Source organism: Varanus komodoensis, unplaced genomic scaffold (genome assembly GCF_004798865.1).
Source record: "Varanus komodoensis strain SLA01 unplaced genomic scaffold, ASM479886v1 scaffold3, whole genome shotgun sequence".
NCBI classification, from domain to species: domain Eukaryota; kingdom Metazoa; phylum Chordata; class Lepidosauria; order Squamata; family Varanidae; genus Varanus; species Varanus komodoensis.
Genome location: NW_025335761.1, coordinates 19652650 through 19666197, shown reverse-complemented (window position 1 = coordinate 19666197; position 13548 = coordinate 19652650). Strand labels below are relative to the sequence as shown.

At 42.0% G+C, this 13548-nt stretch overlaps 1 protein-coding gene across 1 annotated transcript in view; it reads left to right on the top strand.

Moving 5' to 3' along the window:
- LOC123026293 (cytosolic phospholipase A2 beta-like) overlaps window positions 1–12428 on the top strand; it is a 37460-nt gene extending 25032 nt beyond the window's left edge. Inside the window, exons 14-25 of the mRNA XM_044435730.1 lie at window positions 1482–1595; window positions 2129–2166; window positions 2910–3045; window positions 3556–3692; window positions 4069–4291; window positions 4465–4582; window positions 5615–5752; window positions 6578–6673; window positions 7743–7937; window positions 8238–8407; window positions 9409–9595; window positions 12069–12428. Coding sequence (XP_044291665.1) covers window positions 1482–1595; window positions 2129–2166; window positions 2910–3045; window positions 3556–3692; window positions 4069–4291; window positions 4465–4582; window positions 5615–5752; window positions 6578–6673; window positions 7743–7937; window positions 8238–8407; window positions 9409–9595; window positions 12069–12277 — 1761 coding nt within the window. The 3' untranslated portion in view covers window positions 12278–12428. The remainder of the gene's footprint in view (window positions 1–1481; window positions 1596–2128; window positions 2167–2909; window positions 3046–3555; window positions 3693–4068; window positions 4292–4464; window positions 4583–5614; window positions 5753–6577; window positions 6674–7742; window positions 7938–8237; window positions 8408–9408; window positions 9596–12068) is intronic.
- The last annotated feature ends 1120 nt before the right edge of the window (window positions 12429–13548 follow it).

Below are 13548 nucleotides of genomic sequence, written 5' to 3'. Positions count from 1 at the left end.
ATTTCCCCATAAGGTTCAATGTAAATAAGGTTAATCCGTTCTGTAACTTAGAAAAAAAAATGACAAAAATTTGAAGTGGGTGTGCTGGGGGGGGAGGTGGGCGTGATCGCAGGCACGTTCGGGGACGGGGGAGACGATGCTGTACTCACAGCCGCAGTGAGAGAGAGAACCGGTGCTCTGTTGTGACATGACTCTTGGCAGGCAAAGCACACGTAATACTCATACTGCAAGACATTGCTCGTTTATCAAGTCAAAATTTAGAAAAACTTTTTGCTCGTCTTGCAAAACACTCACAGACCAAGCTACTCGCAAACCAAGCTTTTTTCCAAGCTGGGTGGAAACAATTATGGGAATGCTGGAGGTTGTTTCAAAACATCTTCGTTGCAGACCAGGGCATTTGTTTTCAGGGCTGAAAATTGCCATTAAAACCAATTCTACCGCTCTACAATTTACTCCAAAACCAGGTTCACACATCCCACTAAGCAATGTGGGAGGCTTAGTGTACAGTCTGAACCTCGCCTGCTTCCTGACGGATGGCTTAGAGTAGCCTTAGCTTATTGTTAGGTTTGAGAATAGCACGGGTTACAGAACGCTTCACCTTAAACGCCAAGCTGTTGTCAAGCTACAGGAAGGCTACAGAGCAGCAAAAGGGGCTGCAGCCAGTGGCAGCCAGTGACATGCTCAGGCAGCACGTTAGACCACTGCCACTTTCCCCTTATCCCCAGCATGCGCTGGAGGGAGAGCAGGACTGCTTGTGAGTAACCCTCCCTTCCCCAGGCCCTGCTGGCACACAAGGAAACAGGCAGCCTCTGCCTTGTGCAGCCCACTCAAACCCCACTGAACACCAGGGAAGGTGGAGACGATCACTTCTTCCTGGGTCCTCTTGGCTGCAGCAGTGGGTGGTGACTGGCTGCTGGGCCTTAAGATGAAGTAAGGCCGAGCAGCCATCTTCTGCCTGTGTCCTCAAAAGCTCAGGGCAAGAGTGGAGGGAATGGAGCAGGAGGCCTCATCTCCATTTCTGTTGCCCAGCTCTGCTGGGTGAGGGAGATGGAAGTATGTGGGCACATGCCCCCACCTGGCACCTCTTCTCCCCCTATCCAGCAAGTTAACTTGGGCCTAAAGCATCATCCAGACCCATCCAGGGGCAGTCAGGTGCGGGAGGAAATGGCTCTGAACCAAGAGGCTAAGTACAAGGTACAAAACATTTTGGAGCTATATTTTCTGTAGTAGAGCACAGCCACGCGAAAGAGCATATTTGCAGCATGCTGGTCACAGTGGTGGATTCCCTGTGGATGTCTAAAAATGTGTGTGAATGCTTGCAACAGTTGTTTCCTTGTGCATGCAGTATTTGGCACCTTCAGTGTGCTTCCCTGTAGGACTTGAAAAGGACATGAAAGCCATACGTCTCTTTTCATTTTTCTCCATGTTCCTTCTTTTAGCTGCATTCTTGTATACATTTACATTTTTGCAATCCATTTCAGAGCAACTGCTTTGGGAAAAAACTGTTTGGGGATACTTCTGCTGACTCTCCAGGTGTATTGCTGAAAGCCCTCCCTGTGGGAGAGAAAACAAAGGTTATCTTGCCTTTCTCAAAGGTATGTGGATTCATATGCATTTTGATAGACATAACAGATTAGAACAGAAGGAAAAAAAGGAATCCCTTCTTTGTTTCTTAACTATGTTAATTTTATAGTAGCTGCTGATGATAGTGTGAGTTTATGGTTCCTTTGAAAAAATAAAATTATTGTGTCCATTAAATTACTAATGTTTTAGATGAGTAAACTGGTGTGACAGCCTGCTATGATGAGACAGTGTATGATTGTCAGTAATAAATAAAATAAATATACACTATTTTTTCCCAGTTACAACATTTCTTTGTGCCTCATTTCCAAGATTTTCCCAAGTAGAACTCAATCTAGGTGCCATGTGAGACAATATACCAGTTGTGTTGGTTTGAGATAGTAATGTGGAAGAAATGGACCAGTCCTCTGTTCTTAGAGATCCATAGGTATCATATTTGCAGATGTTTGCAAATGAAAACTTAGATAGTGAATGGTTGCATGCTACAATACATATCACATTTATCTTGTAATTTCATAGAATTCATCTTGACAAATTTCATTTTCAGAATGCACAATTGGAGTTGCAGCTCATGGTTAATGACTGGTAAGAATTTATGTTCATTTTAACTTAACTTTGCTGTTTTATAAGTTTTGAGGTTCTATGATAATATTATACCCAAATTTTCTTTTTAAAAATGTTTCTATTGCGAACTATCCAGAGACCTTCTTGTGGTGTGAAAACATTGATAAAATTCAATAGAAAGATCATAGAAAGGTGTGAAAATCACATGGCTCCATCTAGCAAAGCATGTACCCATGTGTCTCACTTTTAAAAATTCACTGTTCTGTTGCAACAAAGACCACTTTTGTCATCTCCCTCAACAGCATTCAGACAATTCAGTTAAGAGACACTAGACGTGATGACAATGGACAGTGGACCCAAATGTGTTATTGCCTTCAGGTCTGTCATAAATCTTCAGGAAGAAGATAATAGAATTACTGGCCTCGCTCCCCATTGTGCTACATATGATGCTTCTGGACAGCATTTTTATATGCTAACTACACCCTGCCTCAGCACAATTTAACAATGATGTCATTGTCCATTTGTACCCCTCCCAGCTTTTCTCATCTTCTACCTTTTTTCTTGCTATAAGAAATCGGTTAAGAAAAGGCAGAATGGCTGCACAGTGTTTTCTAATCAGTCATGCTAGGAAACACATTTGTCTTGGTTCTGCTTGGAGTTTTCTGATGACCTACTGAGAATAGGCCTTGTTATTCTATCTACCAATGACCTCCATATCAGGTAGAATTTGTTGGATGAAGGTATTTTTTCCCTATCTCTTCCAGCTTAGGAAATGTGGATGTCCGTTTGGGATGTGATCTCTGTGGAGCTGAACAGAACTTCCTGTATAAGAGGAGGAATGTGGTTGCCAATGCTCTACAAAAGGTTCTTCTGCTGGACCAGGAGCTGCAAGGAGATGAGGTGTGTGGGCCTTTTTTGTGGGCCAGAGGAGGATAGTGGTGCTCTTTGACCTGGCTGCATTGTAGAACTACTTATGTCAGCGCTTACATGCATCCACACAAAAAATCTGAACTGAAGCCATTCATTTCAGCATGAATGAAAGGTTTCATTCTTGAGAGGAATCACCAGCAAAGCAGAATGAGACCCTGTTGAAAGGAAGTCATTAGACGAGAAAATATGATGGAGGGTGTGAAGGCACTGGTTGTTTGACTTAATTATCAGCAAAGCAGAGGTGATTAAAAACATTTCTTCTCCTAGTCAGAGAACATGATTTCCCTGAGGAAGAGAAAGGGGCAAACTAAGATGCATGCAGGGTGGATTTTATAAAATAAGACCTTTGTATTTGTTGAATTTAATCTTTATTCTCCCATGGGGAGAATTTCCAAAACAGCCTGAAACTATAACAGGCTGCTAACAATGAACTGGTTGCGCATCCTTTCTCATTATGACTTTCTTCATGTGCTCCCACAGGTCCCAGTGGTGGCTGTCATGACAACAGGCGGGGGAGCTAGGGCAATGTCAGCGTTTTATGGCCACCTCTTTGCCCTGCAGAAGATGAACCTCTTAGATTGTGTCACATACATAACGGGAGCCTCTGGCTCAACATGGTCAGTGAGTTAGCATTGTGATCAGTGAAAGAGCATCTATTATTCAGTCCTGTTCTTTGAAGTTCTATTACGTACATGTCCCAGTTCTCTGAGCAATGATATGGTCCTGGGACACACTGCCTACCTGGGTTTGGCATCCTTGGAAGAACGTAATAAGAGGAATAGATTATTTTGTAACTGATGCATTTTAGTCAAATGTACAGGCTTTATTTATTTATCTCCATACCACCCAACTGCTGAAGCTCTCTGGGCAGTTCACAGCAGCAAATCCTATGGCCTCCCAGGGGATGTTGGGAAATATGAGTATATGCTTGATGTAATGTGCACTTTAGCTCTATTTACAGTGTTTCCTTCTAAAGGCAATATTTTTCCACAGGACAATGACAAGTTTGTATGAAGACAGTAACTGGTCTCAAAAGGACTTGATGGGCCCAGTCCGTAGAGCACAGAGAGACATGGCCATGCACAAGTCAAGTGCTTTCTCCTGGGAGGCAATGCAGCACTACAATGCAGAGCTGAGACGGAGGACTGAAGAGGGACACTTGGTTTCTTTTACTGATATGTGGTCACTTATCATAGAACGCATGTTCCATAATGAGGTAGGTACCCCAAAGACCCATCTTTTGCTTGAGATGTTTGATATCTTTATCAATCCTTCCAGGCATATTGGCTTTCCCACACCTAATGATTAGGTATGTTTGATAATTCTTTTGAATCTCAGTTTCTATTTGTTGTTGTCTTCATTGTGTTTCATTGCAATGTTTCTTCTTAGCGGAATGAAAATAAACTCTCAAATCAGCAACAGGCAGTGAGACAGGGGCAAAATCCACTGCCCATCTATGTGGCCCTCAATGTCAAGGAGAACACCAAAAGCACTTATGAATTCAAAGGTAACCACCTCAGCAATATTACTCTGTCCTTCAGCAAAATTCTCACACCCTGGCTACAGTTCTGAAACTATCAGGTGGCTTCAGGTTTGTACTGATTGATTGCATTTCTTTTTTCATTTTTATTTATTATTATATTTATGTCTGAATTTGTTTCCTCTTTTAAGAGACCCAAGGCTGTTACATGTCCTCTCCATTTTATCCTAGCAACATCCTCATGAGGTAGGTTAGGCTAAGAGTCAATGACTCACCCAAAGTCATTCAAGGAGCTCCATGGTCAAGTGGAGACCAGAACCAGGGTCTTCCAAGTTCCACTCCAGTGCTCTATCCACTACAACACGCTCGCTTTACATGAAGGTGTTTTATAAAAAGGCAAAAAACAAACATCATACAATTCATGCTGTATTTATTGTATCTGTACAAACTGTTTTATTGGGTTTTTAAAGCTGTTGCAAACTGCCCAGAGAGCTTTGCCCATTGGGCAATACCGAAATGAAGTAGTAAAGCATTAAAAATAACCTTCAAATGATATCAAAGAGCCAAGTCAAGAATTTTGACCCCTGCCCCTTCCCTGATTGTAGAGAAAATGGGGAGCAGTCTTAATTCCTAAGCATTCCAGAATTTGGGAGCAACACAGGAGAAAGTGTTTGCAGCCAGGGTGTCTTTGAAAGGGCTTTTCCTGCTGATCTTAATAACTGGGCATGATCATACTGAGACAAGTAGCCCCTGGATATCCAGGCCCTAAGATGTTTCGAGCTTTAAAGGTTCAAACCAATTTGTTGAACTGAGCCTGAAAAATAATCGGCACGTTGTTTTTGTAACTAGCTTCAGACTTGCAGCCAAATGTGACTAAGAAGGAACTATTTGGCGCCCTACATCATATCCTAGCCCAGCCCAGCCCATCTTCCTCATTCTTCTAACCTGAGAGAGCAATTCTGTCTTTATCACCCTTTTCTCACTGTTTTTCCTGACTTTGGGAAATGGGCTGTGCTCCTCTTAGCGTCTTATTTCTCATTCTTTTTTCTCTTTTAATAGAATGGTGTGAATTTTCCCCCTATGAGGTAGGATTTTCTAAATATGGAGCCTTCATATGCTCAGAAGATTTTGGAAGTGAGTTCTTTATGGGACAGCTGATAAAGAAGAAACCAGAATCTAGGATCTGTTATTTGGAAGGTGATTAAGCTTTGCTAAGCTAAAAATGAGCTTTGAATAAGAAAAAATGTCCTACTGAATTTTGAAACACAGTTGCTTGTAAGAGAACAAGATGAGGTACCACATCTCAGGCAGTTAAGAAGCAACCAAACATTAATTCAGTCAATTCATTGAGAGTATAATTATGTCAGCTTTTCAGAAGCTGAGTTTATGGAAGGCCACATACTGTTTCATATAAATTCTACTTTCAGCTGATTGTAGAATTGCATGCTTTAACTGTGCCCTGGTGCAGAAGGAACTCAAAGTAGTGGTCCACTGAATTTCTGGACAGTCTGGTATTCTCCAGTTGTTTTGGACTTCATCTCCCATCAGCCCCAGTCAGCATTAAGAATGTTCAGGAATGTTTGAAGTTGTAGTCAAAAACAACTGTAGACAAAAGGGTGATCTAGCACATTGGCAGCTTGTTTTGTATTTATAACTAGACCCCACCCTGAAAGCACAAAGCAGACAACAGTACATTGCAATGTTCAAATGTACATTAAGATGCGTTTACCTTACTGGTATATATTCCCTCCAAGGTTCAGATCATGTATATGGTAGTGCCAGTAAAGGGATGGCAGTGGGGTGATGGGGGAGAGTGGGACCCAGATTTACCCACACATTCATGTTCATAGCTTGCACAAATGTAGGGTTCTCTGGGGTTTTTCCATGGGTCAAGCTGCCTCTAATATTGAGAGGTTTAACATGATCTGAGCAATATGCAAGGGTGTTCCATGCATATTTAAATAGCTGGACAGGTCTTTGGGAGTGGGATACTTCCAATCTCAACTTCTTCCATGTTTACAGGAATTTGGAGTAATATATTTGGTGGATGTCTGGTGGATGTCTGGAATTTATACAAATCTGTGCCGTCACCTTTCCCAGGCAAAGAAAAGGATGACAGTAAGAGTCTTGTGCATATGTTTTATCTCTAATGCCATTTTTTTCCTGAGAAGGAACGAAGAAGAAAATATATCACACTGCAGATGCTCTGCCCAAAAGATCATCATGGTGCATATGTTGTAGCTAATTTAGGAGGCACTCCGTAAGACTATTCAGTTAAAGCTGTGTCTGTGGAAATGGGTTTTGCACCTATCCAAACATTCTCTCTGGATCACCAAGAAGGCAAAGGCTAACTTAAATTATGCCGTTCCATTTATTTCAATGCTTTGGCTGCAACAGAATATGTGTTAGTGTGGGTGTGCATGTGCGTGCAAGCCACAACCATGCATCTTGGCAGGTATGCCATCCTTTGAGCACAGATAAACGGCTACTTGGATTTGGTGTAAGAGTAGTTTAGGACTTGCAAAAAGTATGCATATATCATGCTTTCCATTCAGACCATTTTTATAGTAGCATTAGCAGCCTTTAATAACTACTAAGTGATTCAGTGGTGGTTATATCAATCAGCTATCTGGCTGTCTGTAGCTTCCAGTGATTCCATGTTAGAAGTGCATCCTTTGCCCACAACCATTTTTATTGTCTGATTAATCTCCAGGCACATCAGCCCCTGCCTGCATGGTCAATGAGTAGGAATGCTGGTATTTATAATCCAGAACATCCAAAGAGTACCAGGTTGGGGAAGGCCACCTGAAGAAATTATCCACAAATAATACTCAAAATCATTTATAGTATTCATGCTATATAGAATCATTCATAGCATGAGTGGGGAACTACTTTGACTCCAGTGGGTAGATCGCCCTTGGGGAAGACCCCTGTGATGTGGGTACTGGTAATGGGTGGGGTCTCATCCCCAAAGTGTGGGAGCCATGCCCTTCTGCCAGTCCAATATGCAAAACACTCTGTGTACATCCTGCTTCAGTCTTGAGAAAGGAGGTCAGATAGCCATGCATAAAAGTTGACCAAATTTTGCAGTGAACCAGTGAGAAACAGCCAGGGCACATTGTGTCCTTAGCTTCAGTGCAGCAGGATCCAGAGTTTTCATAGTTTGTACTTTCTGATGTCCTTCTAGACAAAAGCAGCAGCCCTCCTACAAAGCAGTCCTCTGTATGTCACACTGCATGCTTCACTCCACCGAAGAAAATATCCAACATCATCAATGGAGTTCTGACCCATCGCCCAATTGGAGAATGGAAGCCTAACTTCTTGAGAGGTCTGCAATTCTACAAAGACTATTACCAACATGAAACATTCTTTATGTGGCGAGGTAAATAAATCAGACTTCGAATGTTAGAGGAATTCATACAAATCCTGTAAAAAAGGATTAAAAAGGGTTAACATTTAAAAGCTCACCAAGTTAATGGTCATGCAGTATTTTTTCAATAACCTCACAGGAACCTTTGTTTTGTATCTGGGATATTTTGGTGAAGGTGTCCAATAAGGTTAAAAATAATAGTAGTTTATGAAGAGGTCTAAAAATAATGTTTTATTTCTTCAATATTGCTTTGGTGTACATTTTATAACTATGTCCTTTATACACTAATAACAAGAAATATTTGCCTTGCAGGCAGTAATCTGGACCAGTACTCCAATCATCTTACATCACTGGAAAAGGAATTATGTCTGGTTGATGCTGGATACTTTATTAATACCAGTTGCCCTCCACTGCTAAGAAAAGAAAGGAAAGTGGATGTTATTATATCATTTGACTACAACTTATTGGAGAACAGGTTTGATGTAAGAATATTCCTATTTTATATTTGATAGGAGAACACCTTACTATTTTTTTAAAAAAATATATTACACAGGCAATCCTAGGTCGCATAATTAATTAAACAAATCCATAAAATCCATAAAACTAGTATGTAAAACCAATTAAGTGAACATCAGTTTGGACTGTGAATGTAATTCAGTATCTTGGTTGCAAAGTATCTGGGCATTTCAAACCCAGACTAGCAATCTGAGAGAAGTCAATTTTTTAGTAAGTTACCTTTTATTGCCTTCCTTGTGGGCGTACAAATCCTTTTCATAGAAATCATTGTTTTTGTGTACTGACCTGTGAAGGCTAGTTTAACTATTAAGCTAAGTAGGATGTAGAACACAGAGCAAGCTAAATTTGGGGGCTTTCCTGTGATTCTAAATTCAGTTCTGTAGGGATGCTGGTTGTGGCAAACCATGGCTCTTGTGGCGAGGAAAGGTAAGGTAGCCATAATGGGGACTCAGGAGGTGTGTGACTTTTGGGGGCACCCCAGGGGGCTGGGTTGGCACCCCTGGAGGCCTGCATTTTGCTCCAGCCTGAACATCTGCAACTGTGGGGTTGTGGGAGTGAAACCTTCCTTTGTGTATGCACTATTGCCTCTTTTACTGCTGTGAGTGTAATGGCTGGAGAGAATATTGCGTTATAAATCAAACGGTTGCTGTGTGTGTTTCACAAATCTTTTGATGTGGAGTAAACATCACACTTAATTGTGGAGTAAGAGCAATATTTGTAGTTACAAACTTGTAATGTCTGTTTCAAAATAAGGAAATCATTTGGCAAGGTCAATACACAATATCATTGCTTAATTACTCCACTGTGTTACAACATTGCTGAGTGTACCAGGATATCAAAACAATCTCTTTCTTCTAAAGCATGTTTACATTCAGTTGGGTTTGACAATAATAGAGAGGCCTGTTAGGAAAAAACTGATCATAGTTTTGCATTTAGATTCTAATATTTGTCCTCTTGCATGCTTCAGTCTATACAACAGATAGGCAAACACTGTTCAGATCAAGGAATCCCCTTTCCTAAAGTTTTGCTGACTGAAGAAGACAAGGAGAATCCAAAGGAATGTTACTTGATTGAGGACAAAAGGAACCCAGAAGCTCCGATAGTACTTCACTTCCCACTGGTGAATAACTCTTTTAGGGAGTATAAAAAACCCGGTTAGTATTTAATGTGACCTTTCAGCCACTGCCTATCAAATGTGTTAGTAGCGAGCATGGTGTTCCTTGGTCAAGAGATTTATTTTCGCACTGATCACTTTAAATAAGAGCTGCAAAGCCTCAGGCCTAGAACTGAGTGCAGGCCCCCAGGGGCCCCTGTCTAGCTCCCTGGGATGCCCCAAAAAGCCATGCATCCTTACCCCTGGCTCCAATCCCTTTGCCCCAAAAGTCCGATTAAAGTGATTGCCTGACTTTCATGAAGTTGGTCCCTATTCTAAAAGGTTGAAATGCCTCTCCTCATACTTCATGCCTGACAATAAAAGCATTCAGCTAAAATATGCTGGCAGTTTTAGCTTGTTGACCCCACCCCTTGGCCCCCACCCATGGAATGGGGCCCCAGAGAGCTTCTTCAAGGTGGAATTCAGCCTCAGGCCAAAAGAGACTCTTCACCTCTGCTTCTTTGTGAACTGCCACCAGCATGGCTTCCAATACCACTCAAGTGCTTGAAAGAATGATGTGCCTCTCAGTTGCCTCCCCCATTTTGAAAACGGGTCCTTGACACCATCAGGGAGGCAGGCTCCTATCTGAAAATTACAGCTTGGGAAAAACAGACTTTTAAAAATGGTTTTAAAAGAGCAGTCAGCAACCTCAGTCTAATCAGGATGAGGCTGATTCCCCTTCAGCTCCATGTGTCCCTTCCTAATCTGCTCAGGAGTTTAGGGGATATAGGAAGGGCATGTGGGGATGTAGTGGGGAAGAGAGAGAGAAGATGTGCCATTGCAAGATTAGAACTTTGTTCACACAAAGTTGGCTTCCACTCAGTGGTGTTGAGGGTGCAACCCTTTCTGAAGCAATTGTGTTTCACCTACAGTAGGTCTGGCAGCACCTTGTACCAGTTTCTGGCTCAAGGACTTTGCCAGGTTTTCCAAAGATGAGCTAAAAGTTCAGCTGCATGACTAGCAATGGGGATGAAGACTTGCATTTCTGGTTGCTGTGTTAGGGAACTCTTCAGTCATTACAGGTGGTACAAATTCTCTTTGCAGTCTCTTCTTCTTCTCTACCTACAGAAACGAGTAGGTAGAGAAATGCACATCACATCTGCCTTTATGTATCATATAAGAACCAGACTTATCAATTTTGGATTGTTTGTTTCAGCAGCCAAAAAAAAAAAAAGTTTTCTCACAACTGAGAGCAATGCAGGTAACATCACACACATACATGATGTTAGAGCCAGTGTGGTGTAGTGGTTAAGAGCATGGGACTGGGACTCAGACGATCTGGGTTCTAGTCCCCGCTCAGCCATGGAGCCAACTGGGTGACTTTGGGCCAGTCACAGACTCTCAGCCCAACCTACCTCACAGGGTTGTTGCTTTGGGGATAAGATGGAGGAGGAGAGATGATGTAAGCTGCCTTGAGCCCTTTGTAGGAAAAAGGCAGGATATAAATTGCAATATAAATAAATAAAATAAATGAATACGTCAGCTATTCGATCAGGGGTGGCCAAACCAAGGCTCAGGGGCCATGTGCAGCTCCTAGAGTTTATCTTTGCAGCTCACTGCCGCGGGTGCCCATGGTGGCCCACTTGGCACTTGCCACACCCCCACTCCCACCTGCAGGCACCTGCTTGCCACCCGTTGTTGCTGCCTGTGGGCACCCGCTTGTGGCCCTCAAACACCTGACATTTATTGTATGAGTCTCTTTGGTTAAGCAAGTCTGGCCAACCTTGTATTAGATTCACAATGTGTGAAACTCACCTTCCAGCACAATCTATACCTATGTATATCTACTTAAACATGAACTCCACTGAGTTCAACAGACTTACTGTTGCAAGTATATATAGCCTCAGTGACTTAGCCCCAGTAAACATGCCCGGGACTGCACAGGTTGTGCGACTGACAGTCTGTAGGCACATATATCATGAAAACTATTTTATCTCCTGTGCAATCACTCACATACTGCTATCAAATGTTAATCAAGATAGGAGAAGCAAATAATTTTTAATATGCATGCTTTAAGGTCTGTCAGTGGATTGTGTATCCAGTTGTAGAACATCTCTGTTCTATGACCATGAAATCCTTGCAGGTAGAATGTATTATACAACAAGATTGTCAAGTTACATTTGTCTGGCAAAGTACAGTTCTAGCCCACTGCTGACTATTTAGGACCCCGAGGGTATGGAATGGGCTTCCACAAGAGGTGGTTGAGGCCCCACCGGTGAGGGTGTTCAAGGATAGGCTGGACATGCACATGGCTGGAGCCAGGGTCAGACTAGATGGCCCAGGAGGACCCTTCTGACTTGCTCTATTTCTATGTTTATATTTCAAGACTATTTTATTCCAACAAATATAGAATTTGGACCTCCTTGTTCTAGAATCTATTAGTTCACATATTAACCTAATCCTTAAACCTAATCCTTAGCGTTAACCTAATCCTTAAAAAACGACTGCTATACATTTGTCTTCCTTTGTGAAAGGAGTTAAGCGCACCTCTGCAGAAATGGCTAAAGGACAGGTGGATCTTGCCAACTTGACATCACCATACAGAACAACAAATTTGACTTACACCAAGGATGACTTTGACACACTGCTAAACCTGAGTGACTATAATGTCCAAAATAACAGAGAACTGATTTTGCAAACTTTGCTGACAGCAATAGAGAGGAGAAAAGCCAGGAAGAAGTGAAGCCCTCTGCAGACAACCTAAATCCTCCTCAGTGGAATATGTGGATTATTTACTCCTATTCAGAAGGACCTAAAATAGAAACTGGCAGGAAACTTTAGAATACTTCCATGGAATATTTATTTTATATTATTGATGTTGTTCTCACACTACACATGGAGCTGCCTTAGAAGGTGGGAAGCTGCATTTAGTACAGAATGGAGCTGCTTAATTACTTAACTGGAACTGGATGCTATGGATTCCTGTGCTATGCACAGTTCCCAATATGTTTCCTGTACATATCTGTATACCATGCCCAAAATGAGGCAGAGCAGCCACTGCAATTTGCACCCTGTCTTTTATCTAGATGGCCATTTTTAGCAGTCTAGATAAAGTGCCAGGGAGAGGAAGGGAAGGAAGCTAAGATTGACATGTCTTTGGACTAAGCCTCCTCTTCTCCCTGTCTTCTCCCCTGAGGTGTGTTTGTGTCCCTGAAGAAGCAGGTGGCATGGCTCTTTCTGTGCTGGCCGCAAGGCAGGGGCTCAGCCTTCAGAGGGGATCTGAACAACCCCATGGCCCCCAGACAATACCTGGAGACCACCCAATTACACCCTAAGATCTTCCATTGATGGCCTCCAATGACTGCTCACAGCACTTGAGGGAGGGAGGTGGCAACCAGAGAGAGGAGTTCTCCGTAGTGGTGTCCTAGTTTGGAACACTTTCCCCACAGAAATTTGTGTAGTGCTTAGTGTTCTTCTGAAGCTAGGCAAAGACTGTTAAAATCTGCTGAGCTCTTTGGATATAATTTTAGTCCTGCTAATGGCATTATGTTGCTTTTATAAGTTTGTGACTACCGGTTTTGCTTTTAAATTTATTCTTCCATTCTTTTAGTAGCTTGTCCTGGAAGGCAATATGCACATATTTGTAGTAATAAATAAGAGATTAATAATAGGGATGTTTTACAAAATACAAGAAGAAAAGTTCCTGTCCCAGGAAGAATACAATCTGAACCATTATGCATAGATCAATGAATATTAACATTCTATTGAATGTTATGCCCCAGAGGTCATAGATCAGATACCTTTCCTGTGTGTGTCTGTGTGTGTGTGTGTGTGTCTGTGTGTTTAATATATAATTTTTTACCCATTCCAGGAATTCTACAGGAAAATAAAAATTTCTCAGCATTGCTAAAATAACTTTGCAATAAATTGTGTCAACAGCCTTATCTTCAGCCAAAGAAGCAATGGTGGCTGTATCTGGCCTGATAGCATGCCATATTGGTCTATCACCAGCTG